The sequence below is a fragment of the Vulpes lagopus genome, chromosome 1 (genome assembly GCF_018345385.1).
Source record: "Vulpes lagopus strain Blue_001 chromosome 1, ASM1834538v1, whole genome shotgun sequence".
Taxonomy (NCBI): Eukaryota; Metazoa; Chordata; class Mammalia; order Carnivora; family Canidae; genus Vulpes; species Vulpes lagopus.
Genome location: NC_054824.1, coordinates 125,371,995 through 125,398,638, shown reverse-complemented (window position 1 = coordinate 125,398,638; position 26,644 = coordinate 125,371,995). Strand labels below are relative to the sequence as shown.

At 39.2% G+C, this 26,644-nt stretch overlaps 1 protein-coding gene across 1 annotated transcript in view; it reads left to right on the top strand.

Moving 5' to 3' along the window:
- The window catches only part of CDH2 (cadherin 2), a 214,133-nt gene that overhangs the window by 19,826 nt on the left and 167,663 nt on the right, over positions 1-26,644 (top strand). Inside the window, exon 2 of the mRNA XM_041732067.1 lies at positions 10,160-10,271. Coding sequence (XP_041588001.1) covers positions 10,160-10,271 — 112 coding nt within the window. The remainder of the gene's footprint in view (positions 1-10,159; positions 10,272-26,644) is intronic.

Sequence of the window (26,644 nt, the reverse complement as noted above, 5' to 3'; positions counted from 1 at the left end):
GATGGTCCCAAAAGCCATTTTGTGCTGGTTTGAATACCATCCCTAAATTGACTAGCTAAGTAACCGGGGCACTTTCCTTTCAGTATGCTTCCTTGCCTGAAAAATGGCACTATCACAGTACCTACCTCATAGAGTCATTGTAAAGATTATTGGGATACGATGCATGAAAGGTATGGGCATGCAGATCCTGGCACATGGTAACCACTCAATAAATATTAATAATCAGCCAGACTAAATGAACTTAGTTAGATGAATTACAAGTGGATTATAAACAAAGTGTGATGCTAAGTAATGTACTAGTTGATGACATTTTGAAAATTTTGTATAAGCCTACTGCAGTCTTGGGCCGCCTGGGTGGCTCAGCGGTTGAACATCTGCCTTGGGCTCAGGTCATGATCCCGGGGTCCTGGAATTGAGTCCCATATCAGGCTCCCTGCGGGGAGCCTGCTTCTCCCTCTGCCTGTGTCTCTGCCTCTCTCTCTCTCTCTCTCTGTGTGTGTGTGTTTCTCATGAATAAATAAATAAAATTTTAGTGTCCTTTAAAGGCAGAGACACAGGCAGAGGGAGAAGCAGGCTCCCCAGAGGGAGACTCGATCCCGGCATTCTGGGATCACGCCCTGAGCCAAAGGCAGATGCTCAACTGCTGAGCCATTCAGGTGTCCCTCTATTTTTTTTTTTTTTTTAAAGCTTATTGCAATCTCTGGTGAGTGTAATGAGTTGATGGGGCAAAATCAATGTAAGGCAGGATCGGTCATTTTTACTGAATTGCTGTAGGCACTTGTGGAGGTTTTACTGGCAGTTTAATTGCAGAACTGCTTGAGCCACAATCTCTAGATAGTGGTACACTTTCACAAGCCAAGTCAATGAATATCTATAGTGTTGTTGGCCATTAAGTTAAATCCACAACATTTATTGGTAAACTCTTGTCTGTATTTTGGGGTTGCACTCCACACAGCCTTGATGCCTAGGAAGACTCTTTTCACATGGCTGAGGAGATGGGTGGTGGCACACATCTCTCTGGACTTCACTTGATAGATGCTTGTACCCGGTCCCAAGCTTCGACACCCTAAACCACATTTTTGTATGCAGAACTCAGACTTTTTGTCCATCAAGCTGTTGTTTTATGGTGTGGTCCTCTGGCTTTTGAGTTCAGTTTCATCAGACTTGTAGGGTTTCTTGGCCAGCATCGATGCTATTACTTGACTTTTTGCCATTAAAGGAAATGAAAATCAGAAAAATTAAAGTACTGATACTAGAGATGTTCAAGGACTCATCCTAATAATATAATGGAGGCAAAGGTGGAAATTACCAGGTGAGTCACAGGGCGCAGTGTGTGGCCTCAGTGAGGGATTCCTTGCATCTAAGCTGGCTTAGACTGTATCATGAAGTCAAGAAAGAGTTAAAGAACCAGTTCAAAACACTGGGCTCTCCCTCCAGTGACGTACCTGGTCAAACAAAAATATCAAAGGGCAGGGTTAAACTTCACATTTCAAGCATGTTTCCAGGGATGTGAAATTCAAAGTGTCATCAGTGGCATGGCTGACAGAGAAAAATCTTTAAAGAGTGTCAGCAGCTCTTGAATAATCTTCTTACTGTAGCTTCCATCATCATGGATGGAATGCTGTGAAATGTAGAGGATCTGGCAAATGTAATTGTCTGGTGATAAAGTAGATTAAAAAAATGAAAAAAATTAGTCATGCAGACTTGGTCTTGAACAGTCCATTGTTTTATTACCATGTACCCCACTAACCACTTAAACAATGTCTTCACTAATTGTTTATTTTTGCTTATCGAATTTGAAGGACCTAACCACATAATAAAACTCTTACCATAGTTGTTCCTCTTCTTTTCCCAGCACTGTCCACCCCACAAGTACGCATCAGAGAAAGGATTCTACATGTGTTCTTTTGCACATGAATGAATTTTTATTTGTCACATTGTTGTTTTCTTTTTCCTTTTTTTTTTTTTTCCCTCAGAATTCCTACTTCATAAAATGCTTTAAAAATATTTCTCAGGTCCTCATGGAGCAAAGTGATAAAAGTCCCCATAACAGAAAAAAACAACAATATCATAATCATAGCTACCCCTTGCCTTGTGGTGAATCGGGTATTATCTTTGATAATACCTTTATATATGCTTCACAGCAATCCCATGAAGCTGGTATTCTAGTAGTAGTAGTGATGGTGGTAGTAGTAGCTGTAGTAGTATAGAAGAAGCAGCCGAGGCACAGGTGAACTTCCGTAGCTTGCTAAGTGCCCACAGGTTACACAGGGAGTGGAGACAGGATTTAAACCTAAGCAGGTTTGCTCCATTACTGCCTTTATTTCCATAAAAAGTAAGAGACAAACAAAACAAAAAAAAAAAAGAGAGGGGGAGGTTTTCAGCTTTGTTGTCTGCATTGGATAATCTGCTTCACAGAACTTAAATTGTTACTAGATTCTGACCATAGAGGATCTGGAAGGGGAAAAAAAAATGAAGAGATTGATGCTTTGGGGGAAAACATCCAATTGATTAAATTTGATAAGCAAGAGAGCCTAGGTTTTAGTTAGGCCTAGGTTTTAGTTAGGCAGAGCCAGAAAAAAAAGATAAAGTTTCCATTGGCTTTGGGCTGCTTTCAGATGTGAAATTTTTAGCCAACAATCATAGATAATCTTGATCACGAAGAAGATGAAGAGGCAAGGGATTGAACATCCACTGTGGCTCCCGTCGAATATTTAAAAGCTTGGATTTTGGAGTGACTTGGAGGAAATTGGAAAGCGGAGCCAGTGACCGAGGAGGACTATAAAAAAGAATCAAGATAATGAGGACCTGAAAGAGTAGCAAATTCAGGGCTTTAAAGCTCCCAATGTTGAGACCACAGACAAAATTTTAACGGAAACAGAAATGACGTCACTGCAAGCTCAGGACCGGAACAGATAGACTAATACTAACAGGCAGGCAGTATTCCTCAACTCCTATTACACTTTTGTCCTTTCTAGACAAGGAGGTCGATCTTCAGCAGGGGAAGAGTAGAGCAAATACTTGTAAGAGGAAATTGAAACTCAAGATAGGTGAACTGATTGTGCGAGAGCGCAGGGCGGCTCTGAATGAGTTCAGCTCCTCTGGCCAGCGTGAATTCCATCCTGGGGCCAAGCGGACTTCTGCTGCCTGCCTGTAATCTGAAGAATTGTGGAGAAGAAGGGCATCACTAAATGGATCAGGGATGGGATCATTTCCAATTAAAAGCCGAGCAAAAAACAAAATCCAAGAAAGTATAGTTTCCAGAGAAAAGAATAGAGAGCCCCATGCTGACCTGGGGCAAAATTCTGGAACCAGTAATTACAAAAAGGTGGCTTGCAGATTCAATTTTCACATGTACATGGTAGCTAGGCGACAGCAGGGGATTGTTAAAAGTGGAAAAAATAATTGTTCCTTTATTGCTTTTTGTTGCTCGGTTCTTAGACTGGAAGGCTAGGGCCGACAGGTATGCTGTGCCTGGAATCCAGGAAGGTTTCAGGAGGGAGGTGGGGGCTGGCCGTGTGGCCACTGCATGCCATGCAGGCACTTGTTTAGTGTACTGATTTATCCACCACATGTCTTGAAATTCTGTTTTAGTGAGTCGTGATTTAGACCCAGGATTCTGTAGTATAGGCTGGTGTTCCAGATTACTTGCTATTCTGGAGCAAGTTTGGGAATGCTGAGCCGTAGCAGACCCCCGTGAGTGGATTTATGTTGTCTTCCTAGTGTTGATACTATTACTGATGGCTAATGCATTGAATAACCACGTGCCAGACACTACCCCAAGTGCTCTACTCACATGATCTCATTTAATCCTCATCCCTGCCCAATGAGTAGGTGCTGCCTTTATGGTACCTCTTGTCCAAATGGGGAACTGTGACCTCTCTGAAGTCTCACAGACACTAAGTAATGGGGCCGGTTTCAAATTCGGGAAGTCTGGCACTTTGAAAGTTCACACTCCGCACCACTCAGCTGGTAGCCCCTCTTAAAAGCCCACCTTAAGGCTTCGTGTTGGCGGGAAGGGTGATGTCTGGGCATGAGTCACGCCCTGTCTTTAGTACCTGAGTAGCATTGTTATGTAGACATTGGGGTGTCTCAGAGTTTCTTGATGCAGAGAGCTGGGGCAGGGGGTGATGTGACTAAATCTGGGTGGAATTATTCATTTATCACGATCAAATCTGGGAAGGGTAAATGTAAATTGCTGCCCCTTGAGGCCCCAAATCAGCAAAGATCCTGGAAGCCATGACTTAATACTTATCTGGTAAGAAAAGATCAGGGTTGTTTGGGTTGTCTACAAGCTCCGTATAAATCAACGAGCCTTTGTCTACACTGTACCTTTTGCCTAGAATGCCCTTTCCTGCTTCCTCCTCTTTCTCCTGGCAAATTTTTAATCATCTTTAAAGACAGAGCCTAAATGTCACTTCGGCTATGGAGTCTTCTTTGATTTCTACAGGCAGATTTATCATCCCATTCTTTCTGCTTCTTTAGCACTTTGTTCCTGGTGTTATAATTTTGTGATTATCTTTCTTAGTTTGTGCCACCCAAGTTCACAGTCACTCAGCTGGAAACGTGGGGGAGGGCATCATTCCCTTCCTCCCTCCCTTCCACTCTGAATCCCTGCCCTTACTAAGCCTCTCAGCTTTAACTGTCTGCATACCGATACAATCTGCCGCCTCCTTGTTCCTGCAGCCCCTGTCCGATGCAAGTCTGTGTCCTGACACTCATACCCCAGCTGTCACTTGTCAGAACCCCCCCCCCCATTTTCCCACGAAGCATCAGAGACTTCTCTATCAAATACGATCTGCCTGTGCTTAAAATCTGTGCCTGACTCCTCACAGCCAACAGGATAACCCTAAGCCCGAAACCATTTATAATCTAACCCTGTCTGACTCTCCATCCTCAACTTTTGACTTCCTGCCTTGCTTCTTGGACTCCAGTGACACTGAACTCATTGTAATTCCCCAGGCAGTATGCTGTTTCTTGCCGCCTTGTTCCAGCTCAACAGTGACCGCCTGGCATGGCTTCCCACCACCCCACACCTCCTGACTACTCCTGGGTTCTGCATGGGAGGCCCCCGGACCCCTCTCCTGGGCTCTGTAGGTCTCTACCTCCTGGTTACCACTTCTATTGCAGCTACTTCTTTATTTTGCTCCCACATTGAGCCTTGAGCTTCTTATAAAGGCAGTGAGGGTATCTGGTTTTGTTTCCATTGGCAAATAGATCTCAGTACGAGTTTCTGGAAAGAAATTGTGTTATAATTATTTGTTCTCCTTGGAAAAATTGTAGAGTAAGTAACTTGCCCCTTCTTCTTTCTAGATGTGAGGTCTTGAGTATTTTACCACTCTTCTGAGTGAGAACCTGTTTGCTCATGTGTAAAATGAGAATAATTTCACCGCGCCCCCCCAAGGACTCTTGTGAGAATTAGTTGAGATAGGGATGTTTTATAAATCTTAGCATGACATTCCAGAGATTGTGGACTACAGCCCTGATGTCCATTCTTGTATGGTCAAGAATGACTTTCATGTTTTTAAAAATGCTTTTAGAAAGTCAAAAGAAGGATGTTTTTGCCACTTGAAAATTAGATGAAATTCAGATTTCAGTGTCTATAAATAAAATTTCATTTGAATGAATAGAGCCATGTTCATTCATTTCCCATTGTCTGTTACTGCTTTTGCATTGCAACAGCAGAACTCAGTTTCAACAGAGTTACTGTGGCTTGTCGAACCTCAAATATTTAGTATCTGGCCCTGTATAGAAAATTGTTTGCTGACCCCTACCTTATTCAAAAATTAGGAAAATGTGTGTGAGTCACAACCTTCCCCTTGTACCACAGAGTACTTTTTGAGGGAAAGGTTTCTTTCTTTAAACTTTTAGAACTTCATCCTGGGTCCACAGAGTGACCTGTTAATGTGGGGCAAGCCACAGTGGCATGGCTTTGGTTTTCTGAAAAGGAGGATGTTCCAATAAGAGTATGGTGGACTGTTTGAAAAGACAGTGAACTTCCCACTACTGGGGTAGTTAAAGGGTAGATGGACACCCAGTTTTCATGGGTTGCTAAGGAACAGGGTGTCTCACACTTGGTGCTATGACATTTTGGGCTGGATAAATCTCGGTGGTGGGTGCTGTCCTGTGTATTGTGTGTTGATTAGCAGCATCCCTGGCCTTCAGTCACTACAAGCCAGGAGTACCCCCTTCCCCAGCTGCAACAATCAAAAATGTGCCCATACATTTAATAATTTTTGGAGCCTGTTTAAAAAACACACACACACACACACACACATTATAGAATAGCAGCATGTTATGTGACAAATCCATTTTGTCTTGGGAAGAAGAATTTAGAAAAGTTTTATTTGTTAAAAGTGAGTATGGAAATCTCATAAAGTGGAACACCTGGTTGGCTCAGTGGTTGAGTGTCTGCCTTTGGCTCAGGTCATGATCCCAGGATCCTGGAATGGAGTTCTGTATCAGACTCCCCAGAGGGAGCCTGCTTCTCCCTCTGCCTATGTCTCTGCCTTTCTCTGTGTCTCTCATGAATAAATAAATAGAATCTTAAAAAAAGAGAGAAAATAAAATAAAGTAATATATGAATCCCATGGGTATTTAATGTTGGTAAAGCCAGTATGTGCTTTACCGACACGGTTTCGGAAATTCTCACAGCCACCTAATGCAGGTAGGCCCCCTTTCCTGATAAGCAGAGCAGAGAGGTTGAGCAAAGGATAACATGTTGAGGACAGGGCAGCTCGGGTGGCTCAGCGGTTTATCGCCTCCTTCAGCCCAGGGTGTGATCTTGGAGACCAGGGATCAAGTCCCACATCGGGCTCCCTGCATGGCTCCTGCTTCTCCCTCTGCCTGTGTCTCTGCCTTTCTCTCTCTGTGTGTCTCTCATGAATAAATAAAAACAATCTTAAAAAACAAAAACAAAAACAAAAACATGTTGAGGACAGAAATTCCCTCCACTGAAATAAGATAGAAACTCAGAAGTGAACATACCCAGTAAAATCCTGATGGACTTTATTTGGCCTTGAAATTCCATTCCTGTGAATTTGCATGAGGAACATGTTGTTGCTCATTCTTCCACCTTAGGGCAGATCCACTGGAAAACAAAACAGTAGCAGTAGAACTAAAGAGAAGGTTACAGTTTTCTGCTAGTTTTTAGACTTTATGGATCTCTGGGTGCTGATCCAGGTGCACGCTGCCTGAATGGCCATGTTGGAATGTGACCCCTGTCTACTGCATGCTGCCCCTCCAGAGCTCTGCTCCCACCTTTCCTCAATTGGAACCCTGCCATGGTCACCCTTTGCAGAAACCTGGGCTGGAGGTGAAGAGGCCGACTTCTAACCCGTCAGTGGGACACAGATTTACAACACATCGGTCCATTTTATATGGTGAACGGGGGAGTTCTCTTCAGTTGTTTTGGTTAGCTAAAAGCTTTTACTTTTCGAGTGCCTGCTGTTTGCCAGGCCCAGTACAAGCGCCTGGATATTTCCAGATGGCAAGAATCAAAGTAGCATCCAGTGTCCCAAATGTGATGGGTTTTGGAAGCCCTACCCCTTACTTCTTACTTATCCCCCCAAATTTTCTCTTTATTATGAAATACATAGTGTGTACAGGATAAATGAGGAATAATAATAATTTGTACCCATGTTCCTGTGCATATCTTCACATTTTACTGTACATTCTTTTTGAAAGAAAGGAATTATTACAAGTAAAATCAAAGCCGTCTGTACGACCCTTGATGCCTTTCCTATCTTGCCCTCCCCGGGGTTAGCTGCTGTCCTGTTTGGTGTTTATCACTACCTTGTGCGTTTTTATATTCTGCTCTATATGTGTCAGTAATTTCACGTCATCTTATAGACATCTTCATGCCTATACATAAAGTATTAAACTTTATAAAAATGAAGCCATCCATCATGCTTTTAATTTTTTTTGCAAGATTTAGGCTACAGAGTGCTTTGTCTAATAGTTTTGCATAAACAGATTTCTGAAATTAACCAAAAAATAATAGTCAGCCCTAGGTTGATTTATAATTGCATTTTCTCTTGCAGTGTTGCATGGATGTTAAAAAAAATGACTACTTGTTTGTTTGTTTGTTTGGTGATGGAACCCTGTGGATAAATGTAGCTCCAGTTCTTCCTTTCTAATGTATTGAGTGTTCCTTTTTTTTTTGGCAATGTGAAAATTTTGTTGGATGTTTAGGTAGTCTTCAGGTCCTGCTGTCATAACTGCTGCAATGAACATGTGAACATGCCCTGTGTATATTGACTGGAGCACCCATAGGCGTTTCCCCAGGATTATACCTAGCAGGTAGGCTAGGATAGATCCACATTCATCTTCACTAGAATTGTCCAAACTGCACTCCAGTTGTGCTTGTACCAACTTCCACTAACACCTACATGAGGGAGTGGATCCTTGACTTGCTACAGTCCTTTCTTGCACATAAGAGGCTTAAAACTATTATTTATATTCCCCAAATGAATGAGAACATACACTGTTTGTCCTTCTCCGATTGACTATGTTCTCATTCATTTGGGGAATATAAATAATAGTGAAAGGGAATATAAAGGAAGGGAGAAGAAATGTTGGGAAATATCAGGAAGGGAGACAGAACATAAAGACTCCTAACTCGGGGAAACGAACTAGGGGTGGTGGAGGGGGAGGAGGGCGGGTGTTGGAGGGGAATGGGTGACAGGCACTGAGGTGGACATTTGACGGGAAGAGCACTGGGTGTTTTTCTGTACGTTGGTAAATTGAACACCAATAAAAATTAATTAAAAAAAATAAAGCCTGGCATATTGGGAATGCACAAATAAATATTTTTGATTTTTTTAAAAAAAGAGGCTTAAAACTGTTTGCTAATTTAAAGCATCTGAACTATTATCTCACTGTTGTCCCGAATACTTTTTTGAGATTAAATACTGGGTAATATTTAACGAAGTTCAAATTTACTTTTTTCTTTATTTTCCTAGATCTGAAAAGAACAGTTTAAATATTAGATTAGTGTAGATTTTTGTGACTTTAGTATTTGCAAAACTTCTCATGCATAATCCAGGTAGTCTTTTAATTGTGAAGCTGTGTGTTATTGCTTTGACAACTGCTTTCAGTTCCTTTGCTTTCTGGGACTTCTTCCTCCTTCCCAATTTCTGATTCTCCACCACTGCGGATTGCTCCTAATGCTGGCCCCGCAGCTATGGCAGTCCCTCTGGCAGCCTCTGTGCCCTCTGCTTCCTCCTGTCTCTGGATGCCCATGAGGGCAGGGTGAAGTGGTCTATAATAATGTAAGCGCTGGACGAGTTCTGTTCAGTGCTGTGATGAGTCAGTAGGGCTGGAAGACAGTGACACTAACTTGGAGAGGTAAGTGGTTAGATGGCGCGTGGTAAGATTGAGTTCTTTCTTTCTTTCTTTCTTTCTTTCTTTCTTTCTTTCTTTCTTTCTTTCTTTCTTTCTTTCTTTCTTTCTTTCTTTCTTTCTTTTTTTGTATGATTGAGTTCTAATCACACTGGGTAGTTAGCTGTGTATGTGATAATAGGAAGACGGCAAGAAAGGCTTTCTAATTTTTAAGTATAAAAGAAAAACAGTTGTATTAATCTTTATTTATATTTTTAGTGTGTCCTCTTCAAATCAGAGAAATATATACTTTTGATTGATTGGTTTTACCTGGTAAAAAAAAATACTGTATATCGTGCAGTAAGTATATTGTAGTTTTGTCTTTTAATGAACAGGGTATATCAAAACAAACTTCGTAGCCAGAGAACTGGATGAGAGTATAAAAGTCTATATACTGGAATGCATACATTTTTCTTGAAAAGTTAAGTTGGCCATGGTAATCTGTGGAGCCTAAAAACTAGTTGACTGGCCCTTACCCCCAGATCCACTTGAAAATTTCTCAATCACAATGCCCATTTTAATGGAAATGTGCGGCCTTTAGAAGAACTTAGAATGTGTATTATTTAGATTTTACTGGACAAGACAAGTGGGATTTGTTTCTTCTACTCCAGTTATCAAAAAGATTAACCCTTTGCCCTCTACATTTTATTGTAACCGTTGGGAAACAATGGGGTTGTTTGTACAAGATAGCTGAAAAATTGAGGCTTTATGCCAAGTGGAATGTTTCTCAGTTGAAGGAGGTAGCAATCATTGCACACTTTTTTTTCTTGTGTTGCAGGCGTCTGTAGAGGCTTCTGGTGAAATCGCATTATGCAAGACTGGATTTCCTGAAGATGTTTACAGTGCAGTCTTGTCCCAAGATGTGCATGAAGGACAGCCTCTTCTCAATGGTACTATCTCAGAAGATATATTTGTACATACAGTGTCTTTGCTCTTGAAACAAATTAGCCATTAAAAAGTCTCTAAATCATCTCTACTGTATAACAAGTATGAATTTTTCACAATCAGTATAATGAGACTGTAGGGACTTTATTTTAGGATTACAGAAGAGCTTATGAATCTCTTATGTACATAATTGGAAGGCTCCTAATCTCTTGAAAACTTCAGATTTCTTCCATTTTTAATTTATAGTAGAAACCATTGTGTAATTAATTTTCAGTTTTTTCTGCATGTTTTACTAATTTGGAAGATATTTGCCAAATATCTGATTCTAACGGTTTTAGAAATTATTTACAGCAAAAATCCACTTAATATTTTCAATTTAAAAAATGAAGAAATTACTATGATATTATCTTTGATAAAACATATCAAACTTTAGTAATAGGTAAATTATAATGAATGACTTAGCAGGTTAAGTCTTGAGGCAAGAGCATGAGACCATATTTTCCTTATGACATCATTTATAGAAATTATTAGATTGTTAATTTAGTTGTTAACATATGTGAATATCAAATACAGACACATCTCCTATTTAAATGTGGATCAAGTTCATTGAGGTAATCATGCCAGTAAGTCTAGATGAAATCTGAAATAGAACTCAGAGTATCCTAAGCAAAATAGAAAGCCCCTTCTTTTATCTCTAATTGAATGCAAATAAAATTTTGGTTAGTAGTATTTTCATGGACTTATTTATCATTACAGAAAATGTCATTGAAATGTGAAAGCAGGAAGAATTGATTAGTGAGTTGTATTTAGATTGTTATTCCCCACAAATCGTGCATATCTCTAAGGCTGTTTTAGAGAGCTCCTTTTAGAAAATCCGTGCAGCCTCAGCTAATTAATTTACACAGGGCTCTACCACACAGCCTTAATTGAAGTGTCTCTGCAGTACTGACAAACCTTAGTGGTATAATACTTAAGAATACCATAGACAGAGGACTTTGAAATGTAAATGGGCTCTTAGCTACTAAGGTTCTTTAGTGCAAGATTATCATTTTATTTTCATTTCTATTCTAATTGTGATTTGCTTATACCTATGTGTTCTTCCTGAAGTTGTTTTTTTTTTTTTTTAAAGACATCTTTGTGCCCTTGCCTTAAAACATGGTATTTTAATGAGTAAATGTTAAATTAGTCTGTCTCCACACTGAATTCCTCATCTAGTGGGTAATGGTTGACATGATAGAGGTATAATTCAAATCAAAAGTGTAGATTCTGTTTAACTTACTGTGAGTCTTGGAGTTCTTCTGCACGTTTGTCATTTTCTTTAAATCTGTGAATTATTGTGAGGTTTCCTAGGACCTATGTGACCAGTGAATATTATTTGAGTACTGAAAAAGATGTATCAATAATGCTTCTCTAGAATAACTCAGAGAAAATATGTCAGTGGGATTTGTTGCATTTTTGCAATTTATTTCTGAGATTCATTTTTAAATGGATAATTCATTCTCCTAGTCTCTTTTCCTAAAAGCTCTTTACAAATCAACACGTGGCCTATCATTAGAAACCACTGATTTAAGATGAAGTACACTGGCATGTTGAATGGTTTTGAAAATGAAAGCCTGTTTTCTAATTATTAGGTAATGCCGGAAAGAGTAGAAATTGGGCATAGTTGCTTGCCAGGGCCTTTTCAGTATAACCTAGAAACTGGGATTTTGCTAGTGCTGTAAATGTGAAAGATTCAAACTACTTTTAACTTTGTGCTCTACCTATCATCGAGAGAAGTGCGTATCATAGTCTCTGATAGAACTTAGATGCTTTGGTATGCCTAATTGTTACCTTGTTTATCATTACGCTTTCTTTTTTTCAAACCATTTCTCTCTGCCACACCATTACTTTTCTCTTTATCATTCATAGAATATGCTAAAGGATGCCAGCGCCTGAAAGCTTAAAATATAAAGTTCAAAATATTGATTAGTAGAAAAAAAATGTCTTTGGGTGAGGAAGAAAACTTATTACACAGGCTTTTGTGAAATATCCACTTTTTTAAAAAGATTTTATTTATTCTTGAGAGACACAGAGAGAGAGAGAGAGAGAAAGAAAGAGAGAGAGAGGCAGAGACACAGGCAGAGGGAGAAGCAGGCTCCATACAGGGAGCCCGACATGGGACTCGATCCTGGGTCTCCAGGATCATGCCCTGGGCCGAAGGTGGCGCTGAACCACTGAGCCACCAAGGCTGCCCTCCACTTTTTTTTTTTAAGAGTGTTTTCGCCAGTTATATTTCCTTTGGAGAATTGTTACTTAGAAGGATTATATAGGGCAACCCTGGTGGCCCAGTGATTTAGCTCCTGCCTTTGGCCCAGGGCATGATCCTGGAGACCCGGGATCAAGTCCCATGTCAGGCTCCCTGCATGGAGCCTGCTTTTCCCTCTGCCCGTGTCTCTGCCTCTCATTCTCTCTCTGTGCCTCTCATGAATAAATAAATAAATAATTAATAAAATCTTAAAAAAAAGGATTATATATTTTTGCCTCTTATATCTTTTTGGAGTTTTTAGTGGGCTATTAACCCAAAGGTGCATCTGTCCACTGAACCCAAATATTATGCCATGACTATGTTCATGAGTTCTGTGCACTGTAGTAAGTTCATTTACCTTGCATATACTAAATCTAGAAGGGATCTATTGTTAGGCACTTTTGTCAGGTTTTGTGATTTATGGTGTTTAAGGAAAGAATTATACATGAGACATATACAGTAATTCTCTAAGGCATTTGCCTAATGGCATGTTCTACTGTATTTTTTAAAATATTTTATTTATTTATTCATGAGAAACAAAGAGACATAGGCAGAGGGAGAAGCAGACTCCCTACGGGGAGCCTGATACAGGACTTGATCCCAGGACCAGTGGATCATGAACTGAGCTGAAGGCAGCCACTCAACCACTGAGCCACCCAGGTGCCCCAAGTTCTACTGTATTAAAGTTTACTTTAGGGTCTATAAACACCCATTGAAATCGTAATTCCATTACTCTTGATGTTTCCTCTGATTTCTCATTGATGACGTTTGGGGTTAGGGGAGCCCAACAATATATTTAGTATGGTTTCAGAAGGTACATCCCTGGCACACTAGTCCTTGTACTGAACTTGGACATTTTCGTGTAGAGGTGTCATGAATGATGATAATTTTTCAAAAAATAAAACAACATGATCTTCGTGAAAGTGCTTGGATAACATCAAGCATTAGATGAAAATATAACTTGGTATTGGTCATGTTAGTGAAGCCAAGTAGAAGACGCATAAAAATGTCAAAGCTGGGCTGTAGTGTGGAGAGCATCTTTTCCTCCCATCTGTCTTTTGTGTTTTGCTGTTGTGATGAATTTTATAAAAAGACCCAATGAACTACTTCTGTCCTTCCAGTTTCTCTTCCGGGTGTCATCGGTATGTCATCTATAACATCATAAATAAAAATGTATTCTACGATCAACCTTTACATTGCATGTGATACCATGTTGAATATTTCCACTCTTTTGAGAATAGTTCAGTATTAAAAAATGTCCATATAGACCTTTGTTCCATTTTGTTAGCAGAACCAGATTTTCTTAACTGGGCCTCTATTTTTGCACTTCCAGGTTGTTTCCAATTTTTCTCTCTTACATATAGTGCTGCTATGGAGATGCTTTTTTAGAGAACTTTGATTTTTCTTTAGGGATATTTTTTGGAGAGTTTATGCTCAAAAGTAGAATTACTAGGCCAAAGGGAACTTAAACTATTGACAGTAATTTTTTTTTTAACATTTTTGTAGGACACTTCTTTCCAAGGCTAAAAGTATGTTAGTTCTTTTCTACATCTTCATGGCCATTTAATTCTGTAATTTTTTCATTTTTCTATTTCCCCTCAAGTGAAAAACATTCCTTTTTTTATCCTGTGGTATTCTCTGTGTTTGCCTTTATAAGTTAGGATCAATTGTAATATGTTGGGATACTCATTTTTACCTTGTATTTTTCTGTTCCACTTGAAAAGTATTTATACCACCTCCCCTAATTTAGCAGATAAGCAAATTGACGCCTAGGGAGATTATAGGCTTTTCCCATGATTATACAGCTCATTAGATGGGTAGCTGAGGATCTGGGGTTAAAATCCAGGTTTTCTTTTTTCTTTTTTAAAGATTTTATTTATTTGAGGGAGAAAGAGAGAGAGAGAGAGGGCACAAGTGGGGGACAGAGGCAGAAGGAGAGGGAAAAGCAGACTCCCCACTGAGCAGGAGCCCCACATGGGGCTCCATCAATTGCAGAACCCTGAGATCATGACCTGAGCAGAAGGCAGATGCTTAACCGACTGAGCCACTCTGGTGCCCCAGAACTTGGGTTTTCTGATTCCTAATTTAATTCTGGTGATAGTGATGATTAAAATGCAGAATAAAATGTTATGGCATAACCCAGGAAAGAGTGAGAGCTAACAACTGGCCAGGTGTCTTGTGACAAGTTCATCTTAGAGCCGGTCTTCTATATTCCCACTTCACACCATAACTTGTGTGTTACTAGACATGCTTGGGAATTGGTAACAACAAGGAAAGCAGAGCTCCCTATAATTAAAAAAAGACGTTTCAATTATTGTCACCACTCATATTTTGTGCATACTTGTTTACAAGCAGAAAAATTTAGGACTTTGAAAAATAATATTTAGCTTTTAGTATTTATCTTCTACTCCGCTGAACTAGAAAAATCTCTTGGGGTAGCATATTACCTGAAAATAAAATAACTGCGATCATAAATTTTCATTTTGTCACCAGCAGTGTATCTGACACTATGAAATAACAACCACACCGTGACATTGCAGAGAAGATCCACGCTGTTTTTAGGGTGGAAGTCAAGAGTGATTTTCCTGTATGTTGAGCATTGGTGGTCTGCGTGCTTTAGACATTTCACTAAGTAAACTCCTCCGACTCTGGTCAACATAAATAGCAACCTGCAATTACCAAGAATATTTTCAGTAATCCATTTATACTCACCAACTCTGGGCAGGACATGATGATTATTTTCAACTGGAGGGAATTTGATTTAGATTAGTTTACTTACTGATTGAGGCTTGTCTGCATTCACAAGCTCTGAGGAAGCTGTAGTGTATGGTATCTTTAGATGACAGTACTAAAATATTTTTTTATTACTTTAGCAGGACTTTACAACTGCACTACTTTTTTTTTTAACTGCACTACTTTTTAAATAAATATGAGTACTTTTGTATATGTGTTATTGAATTGGGAAGCCATCTTTAAGTAGCTGACTGTATTTGTGACTTCTATTAAATTGTGAAAACCTGGTTTTGCTTTAATGTTTTTTTAATTTAGACATGTATTTTTTGTTATTTTTTTTTGTTATTGAATGTGTAAATGTTTTTAAATATTTGAAAGGCAAGTTTATAAACATCTTGTTTCTAAAGTTGGCTAGCCACTTGAACTTTACTGATTTCCAATGATTGTGGGAAGAGGACCAAGTACTGGGATTGTTCTCTTGGATATTATGATTAGCTCTAAGGAGTTACAAATGAAATACAGCCATGTGGATTCTCAGGGGTAGAGACCTTGTTTTAATATTGCGTGGCAGTTTTTTTTTTTTTTTAAGAGCAATTAAGGATGTAATAAGATCAACGTAAGAACTAAGAAATTTCATCCTTGTTTTCATCGTATCATTTAGACTTTATTTAATACCTGGAATTTTTTATATCCCTTTTGATGTATTTTAGGTCCATCTTTTTTAATGCAATGCTGCAAACCAAGATAAGCCAGCTTGAGTGGTCACTTTTTTTTTTCTTAGTCCTTTAACAGCTATTTATAGCCTTCAGTGATTTGAAGTAGGTAAGGCCTGCTCTCTCACAAACTCACAACCAGTCTGTGTTAAAGAAAGTAAGTCACCATTCGCATAGGCAAACATATTAGCAAGCAGGCAGTCAAGTGGTTTAAAATCTGTCCTTCTAAGATCAGAGAGCCCATTTCTTATGGTCCCTTAGGTTCTCTAGTAAGCGTCTAGTAGGGAGTAAAAAATAGACACAGCAAATACATGGGATTTACTGTGTGTTAGATGCTGTAAATGCTATGGAGAAAAATAATGCAGAGAAGGGAAATAGGGAGAATGTGTGGTTCAGCATTTTAAATAGTATGCTTAGGGGAGGCATCACTGCATAAGAGATATTTGAGTAAGAACTGATGTTGGAGGAGATGGTCCAAGAGCTATAGATATCTGAGGGAAGAGCATTCAAAATAGAGCAAACATCAAGTGCAAGGGCCCTGAGGCTTCTAGGAGTGTGTCTGGAATGTTGAAGGAGCAGCAAGGAGCCTGGTATGATCTGTGTGGAGAGAAGAAGGGACAGATTAGTCAGGGATGACGTCAGGTGAGGTAAGAGCAATAATAGGCCACGTTGTGTGGGGCCTTGTAAGGACTTTGGCTTTCACTATGAGGAGGTAAAAAGTTATTAGAGGGCTTTCACAGAGGAAAGACACGATCAGGCTTTCAGAACAGTATCATTCTCGCAATTGTGTTCAGGAAAAACAAATGGGATAAGAGGGGACCAGGAGACCACTTAGGAGACTAGTGATGATGTCAGTGAGAATATATGGCAGCTTGGACCGATGTGGTAGCAGTAGAGGTAGGAGAAGAGTTGGATGCTGAATAGTTTTAAAAATAATTTATGGACATGAAATTCACATAATATAAATGTAACCATTTTAAAGTGAACCATTCAATGGAATTTAGTACATTTCAGTGTTTTACAACCACCACCTCTATTTCCATATCATTTTCATCATTTCAAAGTAAAACCCCTTATCCATAAAGCATTTTCTCCCAAACTGTCTCCCTCCACCCAGTCCCATAAACCTTTTGTATCTGGCTTCGTTCACTTAGCATAATGTTCTGGAGGTTCATCCACTTTGTAGCATGTCAATACATCATTCCTTGTTATGGCCAAATAGGAATCCATTGTATGTACGTATGTATGTACATGGTTTAAAAATTGTCTGTGAACTATTTACTTCTTCATTGGTTTATGAACATTGGGATGTTTTCACTTCTTGGCTGTTGTTAATAGAGCTGATATGAACATCTGTATACATACAATTTTTGAGTACCTATTTTCAGTTCTTTGGGGCATATCCCTGGGAGTAGGACTGCAGGGTCATATAGTAATTCTACATTTAACTTTTGGAGGAACTGCCAAACTGCTTTACATAGCAGCTGCACCATTTTGCATGCCCAGTAGCAATATACAAGGATTCCAGTTTCTCCACATCCTCACCAAAACTTGTTATTTTCCATTTTTTTGATTGTAGCCATCCTAGTGGATGCAAAGTGATACCTCTTTGTGGTTTTGATTTGTATTTCCCTAATGATTGCTGATATTGAGTATTTTTTTCATATGTATCATTTGTGTCTCTTTTCCAGAGGAATGTCTGTTCAAGTCCTTTGCCCATTTTTAAATTGGATTGTTTGTTTTTTGTCTTTCCTTTGTTGGAGTTTCTTATATATTCTGGATGCTAGACCCTCAACATGTACATGATTGGCAAATATTTTCTTCCATTCTCTAGGTTGTGTTTTCACCTTCTTGATCATGTCCGTTTATGCACAAAAGTTTTTAACTTTGATGAAGGCCAATTTATCTGTGTTTTTCTCTTGTCGCTCTTGCTTTTGGTGTTGTATCTTAAGAATCCATTGCAAAATCCAAGGTCATGAAGGTTTACTCCATTGTTTCTTCTAAGATTTGTATGGTTTTAACACATATATATATATATATATAGGTCATTGACCCATTTTGAGTTAATTCTGGTATATGGTGTGAGATCGAAGTTCTAGTATATTCTCTGAGTCTGTTTTAACAATAGAGCTGATAGGGTTTGATGGCTTGGATGGATGGTGTGTAAACAGAGTCAAGGATGACTCTTAGATGTTTTGTCTGAACGCTGGGAAGGATGTTAGTCACTGTGATGGCAAAGCTCAGGAACTTGGTTTGAAACTGTGGAGATGAATACCAGAGATGTCAAAGGGACATTTAAATACAGGTTTGGGGTTCAGTGGAGTAAGCTGGGCTGCCGAATGGGGAGTGCTAAGTGTATAAACAGTAAGTAGAACCAGGATCTAGGCTGAAATCACTAAAGAGCCCAGTGTGAGGAAGAGAAAACCAACGAAAGTAAAGAAAAGGTTTCATATCAAGAATTTGAGCACTCCAGTGTTAGGAAGTCAGGATTAAGGGGTGAAGTAGAGACTGAGAAAGAGTGGCCAGGGAGGTAGGATAAAAATCAGTAAGTGTGATGTCTTCAAAAGCATGTGAAGTAATGTGTTAAAGGGAGGGCATGATCATCTGTGCCAGATGCTGCTGTGGAGGATCAACTCAAATGAGGACTGGGAGTACACCACTGGTAGCGCAACATGGAGTAACTAGTGTCATTGATTTGAGTGTGTTCAACAGTCAGGTGGAGGCGGGAAGCTGAATACAGATTGAGTTTTACTTTAAAAGGAAGAGAGAAGTTGGGTGGTTATTGGAGAGAGAAGCAGGGTTAATCGAGGATATTTTTTTAAGAAAGGAGTGATGGGTTTGCATGATGACGGCACAGACTCGAGTGGGGGATGGTGATGGTGCTGAAGAGAGGAGCTAATTGCTATGACAATGTCACAGAGCCGACTAGAGAAATGAGATCAAGTGGGACTTAGAAACCTGTATTTATGACAAACTCCACAGATGTTTCTATGTACCTGCATTTTGGAACCACTCTTTAACACATTTTGTTGAGTCACTCCTAAAATGGTTTAAAATCCTTCATTTCAGCTTGATGATTTCATGTCAGCAGAAGGTTTGCTCTACAGAAATGGCAGATAGGATAAAAATGAAACCCTTGTGGTGTTCGATGATGTAAACAGTGTTTTCATTGCTGTAGCATCCTTGACAGATGGTTATCCAGTTTCTGCAAGAATACCACTGCTGTTCCCTTCCCCCAAATGAGGAGGAGATCACTCCCTTACAAAGTCTGCTCCGTCTTTGGAGAGCTCTAACTGTTAAAAAGTGGTTTCTTAAAAAGTTTAACTGGAGCATATGTTCCTAAAATTTTTACCCACTGGTGCCTGTCTAATCTTTTGGCACCATACAGAACAGCAAGTATATTCTCTTATGCTCTGAGGTCATTCATTTCATCATTTTTCATTCAACAAGTATTTCTGAGCATTTGTTATATGTCAGGCCTTTTTCCAGGAACAGGCAGTGGTGGTCAACAAGACAGCCGAAACCCCTATAGTAGGAACTTAACATGTAGAGGTCTTTCACAAACCTGAACACCATCACCTTGGTTCCTTGAATCTTCTCTGCCACAGCTAAACATCAAGTGGTCTCTTAGGTGGTGTTTGAACATTCTGGTCTGCTCCGTCTTTTCAGTAGAGGAAACTGAGGTTCCCTCCACCACCAACCTCATACCTTCTGTGTCCTGCCCAGGCGGCAAGGGCATTCCTGCTTTCGGTATGGATGCGGCCCTTCTAGCGCAGCCCAGAGTGAACTTGGCATTGTTTCCCGCTGCATCATTCTGTTGGCCTCTATGAAGACTGTAGTTCACTAAAACTCCTGGGTGTTTTTCAGATGAACTGCGTACCATCTTGCACTTGTAAAATTGATTTTTGAACTCAAATGTTAGACCTGTAAGTTGATTCTTTTTTCAAAAAGGCCCTCATTTCAACATCATCTGGAGACCCCACTGGCAACCCAAACACATAGTAGCCTCAGAAATCAATGCCAGTACTTACTTTAAATCCTCATTTGAACAAAGGGTGTACGGTAACATCTACAAGTTTTAGATGACAAAAGCTGCCAAATCGATGGAGTAAACTATACACACACACACACACACACACACACACACACACACTTTAAATTATTAAATGACCAAAAGGGGGTTAATGAGTTTCAGCCTACAGCAACCTCAAGAGACATGATAAAACTGTATTTCAGTTCATGGCCTATGATTTTCTTAAATAAAATTTCTTAACATCAGGCATGAAGAAAAGGCCTATTGTAGATGTATGAAGGTATAAATAACAAGGGATTTAGATCATCTCACTTACTACTGTTTCAGATTCCTACTGAAAAGTGAATTTCATTAACTTTAACAAAATATAAAAAATATATCTGTTTTCAAGAATGCATATATCTTTTAAATCACATCTAAGTTGTTACGAAGTTTCTGTTTCATCTTGGGGACTTTTATGCCAGGAAATAGTTGTCCCCTAAACTGGTAGAATATAGAACAAAGGTGAACCCATTATGGAAAATCCATTACATTTTCAAATTGAAAATTTGAAAATTGAATTGCACTCTTATTTTTTTGGTGGGGGAGGCCCTCAGTAACTTTGTGTTTTGAATCATGTCTTTGTAGGAGTTTCAGGTTTACTTCTTCAATTGTTCCTTGTTGAATCTTTTATAGAGCACTCTGGTTGGGATTTATTGAATTGTAAGAGAAAGTCACTGTCACCTTGACCTGTTATTTTTCCTTCTTTAGTGTGGATGAAGTTCCTTCTATGGATGCTTTACTTTGCTGTTGCTCTGGGGGAAAATGTCTTTTAAGGCTTTTTTCCCAAGTGGAATCTAGTTTTGATGCCAATATTCATAATCTAAGTTGTATCAAGAATGAAACCGAGAAAGCCGGCCATGTTTGGTGTTGTTAACACCAGGTCATGCATTTCCAGTCCCCCCCTGTAGGAGCAGATCGTGTTTTGTGACAGTGTGTCATTTCACCTCATCTTGAGATTTCTGGTAGTATGAAGGAGTATCCCTTTATCAAAAGAACTCATCAGATTTTAATTGCACTGCCTATTAAATTGACTGTTACATGATTCTGTACTATTTATATACTTTTATTATTTCCAGTGTAACTTTTGTTCCTAGCATCTCTATTAAGAAGTGCTGGCACTAACTCTTCCAAAGTTCTCTTATTTTAACTTTTTTAAAGCCAGTCTCATTGTTTTTCAGATTTTGAGGTGTTTGAGGTTTGCCCTGGGGGGAGCTTGTTAAAATTCAAATTCTGAGCCCTATCCCAGATTTTGAAGTCTTAGTCCTAAGAACACACATGCATGACAACTGAACTCCAGGTGATTCAAATCGAGATGGTTTTCCACCAAATGGACATAGTTAGATTTAATATGTATATCCATGACAGAAATACAGATCAGATGGATTTTTAGAGAGATTACATGTAGGAGATTGCACATTACTTCCTCTTTTTTTTTTTTTTTTTAATAGGGAAGCCTACTTTCTGTCTTTGGACAAATACTACCTGCATTTAAAATAGACATTGATGAAAGCTTTGCTCATGTTAATGATTGATCAGAACATATCTATATACACTATTATTACATTTTTGTTTGTTTTTAAACATCTTGATATTTATTTCACCAGATGTTCAAATAAGGAAAATAGTAAATTCTAGTATAAAGTGTGAATGAATAACTAGACCTGGTTAAAAAAATAACTTACCTGGTTAAAAAAAAAAATTGATGGCAAAGAGAATGGCTCATAAGTTCTACTTCCAGTTAATTCCTACTGCTGAAATCTCCTCCTTTCTGGCTGCTTCATTTGCTTGCTGATATTGTAGTTTAACTAATGGTGTTTTTGTCCAGAGAAGAAGCACGGAGATAGTGCCTTTGATTTTCCTCTGACATCAGCTGGTTTTCCTGATGCTCTCCTTTTGCATTGGCATTTGACTTTACTTAGCAGACTTTTTTTTTTAAGATTTTATTTATTTATTCATGAGAGACACACACAGAGAGAGAGAGGGAGAGGCAGAGACACAGGCAGAGGGAGAAGCAGGCTCCATGCAGGGAGCCTGACGTGGGACTTGATCCTGGGTCTCCAGGATCATGCCCTGGGCTGAAGGCGGCAGCCCATCAGACTGTTAAATTACATTCTAAAACCCTATGAAGGGGACACCTGGGTGGCTCAGTCAGTTAAGCATCTGCCTTCAGCTAGGGTCATGATCCCAAGGGTCCTGGGGTTGAGCCCCATGTCAGACTCCCTGCTTAGTGTGGAGCCTGCTCTCCCTCTGCCTCTCCACCCCACTTGTGCTCTCTTTCGCTGTCTCTCTCTCTTTCAAATAAATAAATAAAATCTTAAAAAAAAACCTACAAAGAAGGGCCATCCCATTATTATTTTATCTATTATTTCAGAAATTCACTTTAAATTAACTATTCTGGATTAGCAAGTATTATGAATTTAAGAATGTGTGGATGTGGAAATTTTCAGAGCCTGGGAAGTCTTTGTGTTCTGTACTTCTATTAAACAAATATTTGTTTTCTGGCATGTGTAAGGAAGTCAGCGTGCATTGCTTTGGAAAAATATCAGTGCCCAGCTATGACTTACTAGTTGTGGTGGTGGGGAAAATAGTTACAATCTGTGGGAATCACTTAAATTATAAATTATTCTGTGCAGGATCTCTGTGTGGTTTTCAAGGCCAAAAAGAATGGGCCACCTTAATGAAATGATCAGAGAAAAGATCTCAACAGCGCCGAATATTTGTTCTTCTAATTCCTTTGTGAAATTCAATCCTGCAGATTTTCGCATTATGCATCTATGTAATTATTCCTTCAGTTCAGTCACTAAGATCTGCAGTGGCATCTTTTGTTGACTTGTCATCTATTCTGTTGATGCTGAAGACATTTAGTAAAGCATCTTGTTGCATTTATGTTGTAGGAAAATGGTCCCTTATGAGGTAATCTCACACTACTCAAACTGATAAAGCTCTGGTACAGTATTGTCGCTCCACTAATGATTAGCAAATTAGCAGCTAGTATGAATTCTCAGTCCATATTAGTGCCCTGTTGTCAGAGGTTTGGTACTCTTCCATTTAAATGTCCTAATTGTTTAACGCATCTCAAATAATAATTGTAATTTATCATTTTCCAGGCAGCCGTTAAAATAAACAAGGCAATTAAGAACAGATGCATTCTTTGTTTTGCTGGTTATTCATATATGATGTTTAGTAGTTGCAGTATGGATTTCATCATTGCTATATTGAAATTTGTGAGAATTACCTTACCTTTGGCATTCACATTGGTATTTTATAAATGCATTGTACTTGCATAGCTTTTTATACTTCTTCAGAAATTTAATAAATTTTATTTAGCTGCTGCAAACTCTGAGTCAAGTAGGACAAGGGGGTGCAGTAGAGGTATGTGGTAGGGGAACATTTCTATTTTCATTTAATGAAACTGAGTTCACAGAGGTGAAGTGATTCACCTAGAATCATAAGATTAATAAGTGGCTGAATGTGGTCTGGATATTGTCTTCTGATTTCTGTCCATTATACGGTCCTTCCCCTCTACCTATGAGGTCAGTGCTTCTCATAAAAGCTGGTTCTGATGAGGCATGACATGTATCTTCAACTTCCCATCCCCCATTTGCCAGTACTCTGCTACTTGTTTGGTGTTTGAAAATTCGTGTTGCCAGGACCCATTCATTTTACCATTCTTTTTTTTTTTTTTTCCCCATGAATGATCACAAAACTTTACTCAGTTTCCTTGAGGTATTAGTAAGTGTACCCAGAGTTCTACCTTTTTTGACTTTGAACATTCCACCCAGAATACTCTTATGCCATGAATGTTTTCTACTTAAGAAATAGCAAATCATTTCTATGGAAGATGATAGAAGACAGATGTAGCCCTCGTGAAGCAGCACCTAGGCTTTGCCCAGACCCAGTGGCCAGCAGTTATCTGGACATAGATATAGAGATGGCTCCTCCTGATTGCCCCAGAATACTTGTTAAGTGAAGACCTGGTGCATGAGAACCAGAATCAGAAGATTACATACAAACAAGGGATCTCATGGTTCAATAATGACAATAGATTTTTTTTAATTTATCAAGTGATGCACCAGGTCCTTAATAAAATGGTCTGGCAAAAGAGGTAATCCGTTGTTACAGGTAAGGAAATTCAGAGGTAAAAAGTTTTAACGGGATTTACCCAAGACAAGTGGTGGTACCCAAGTTGAACCCAGGTCTGTGTGATTTCCATTCTTGTGCTCTTCCCGATGTACCATGCTGTCTCCATAGGGTGTGCCTGAAAATTCAGAGCAATGAGAGACCAGATCTGGCAGGGATGACTTTATGGAGAGGCAGCTGAGCTACCGTTTGAGAATGGCAGTTTAGGGATAAGGAGGAGAGATGGATAAGGAGTATGTGTGTGAGATCAGATTGACACAAGAGGCAGATTTTTATTGGAGATTACTTCCCGAAATTGTAGACTGACGGGACCAAGTCTTGAAGGCCCTTGAGTGCCAGAGTGAGGGATTGAGTTGGTTGATGAGGGGGGTCTCTAGAGCTGGGAAGGAGAATTAGGCAGTTAGTGATTCTGCAGAGGACATTATGGATGAAACTGACTTTAAAGGCATTAAAAAGTGGATGAATAATGTTTTGTGTGAAGTCAGTTATGTAATAGACATCACAGTGACCTCTCCTGAGATTCCGTCCTCAATTACTCTTTGGCTGTCTACTCCTGGCAACCCCACACAGTTCGTAGCTTTAGGAGAAGCTTAATCCACCTCTGGTTCTAGGGAAGATGCATTATAGCCCTGACCACAGTGAAATGCTTTGGAAGTATGAGCTCAAGTGTAAGGAAAGAAGTATTTCCTCTCAACCCATGTCTAGATCTTTTGTCCCTTCATTCCCATCCTACACCCCCACCCCAGTGCCCATGTTCTTCATTTTCTCTCCATGGTTCTTGCCCTCCCTGGGTGGAAACAAAGAAGCAGATAATGTCAAGAGTTCTTGTTAGTCATCCACTTCCCAGCAAAGTGGAGAGGAGGAAAGAAACCTGGCCTTTGATGCAGTTACTGAACAGCTGAATTAATATGATCCAGAGCTTTTCCTATTCCTGGGCTTCTGGTCATGTTAGCTGATAAGCCCCATCGATTGTGTAAGGCAGCATGAGATGAGTTTTCTGTTATGGGCAGTGAGTTGCATCCTAGCTGATAGGGGGTTTTGTTGAAGGTCTCAGGATGAGGCCATAGACTTCATAACTTTGGGGGATCAAGAAGCTGGTTTATGTGGTTATGGCCAGAAAGGAGAAATATCAAGGTGGAAAAATAAAAGGTGTTGCTTTGATCAGGGAGTCTGTGCTTTTCTGCCATGGGCCTGAGATAGTAGTCATCTCTGTGAGATTGAGACTGTGTCACTTATTTGTCCAGAACCCGCAGTGCCTAGCACAATGCCTGACATCCTGGCTATGACACTAGTGGGTAGATTAAATGCATGAATGAGTTTGAACAACAGTTTGGAGATTTACTGAGAAATAGGTAGTGAGGTCAAGGAGAATATCATCTACTGCAAGAAATAATTTGGAAATTAAAAGAAAAATAAAGTACTTAGTAACTTAGAAAGGTGGAAATGGAATGATAATTTTGAATTGGTGGAAAGTATTTGGGTAAAAGGAGATTTTAACGAGGCTGTAGGATCACACTGTTTTAAACTACATGAAACTGCTTTGGGAATAATTTCTTCTTCCTCCTTAATTTTTTTTTTTCTTTCTAAATGGTCCAATTTTTTCCTAAATATCTTCCAAAATATTTTGATTTTCTTGTAAGAATATATTGTAAGACAGAACAGAAAGGAAAATTAAGGGCTTTTTCTAGGTCAGATCTTAATAGAAAATCACCATGGTAGTGATAGATGTTGCTATGCGAAGATTCTATCAGTGTTTCTCTTACTTGCCTAGGTGGGAAGTGAGGTGTTGTCATTAAAAACCCGCAGTGTGCTTGCACAGGGGCCTTGCTATGATCATTTTTACAACTGTGGCATCTCTTCTTACAAAGTAGGGATGCATAAGCTGTTAAGAGTGTTACATTTTTAAAAATTGACAGAAAATTCACTCTCTGAGATTATTTTTCCTTTAGTCTGTTCGGGATGCCGTAAGGTAATACCATAGGCTGAATGACCATAAACAACAGAAATTTCTTTTTCACAGTTCTGGAGCCTGGGAAGTCCTAATGCCCTTTGTCCTCACATGGTGGAGGCGCTCACCTTTTTTTTTTTTTTTTTTTCTTTTTTTTTAATATGAAGACACTAATCCCTTCATGGGGGCTCCACCTTCATGACCTAATCACCTCCTAGAAGCCCCACCTCCACATGCCATGTATCAGGGAATAGATTTCAACCCAAGAATTTTGGGTGGCCACAGATATTCAGTCTATAGCAAATTCCTAACAGAAAACATAAATGTTAGTATTTTTGAAAAAAAGTTTATTACATAATAGTAGCCTTGTGAAAAAGGCAGAAGAAACTTAAAGGAAATTATCACTGTCAAATACGGTAGAACTTAGAATATTAATATTCTATTTGAGCTATTTTGTGTATGTCATTCTGTCAACAAATTAGTTG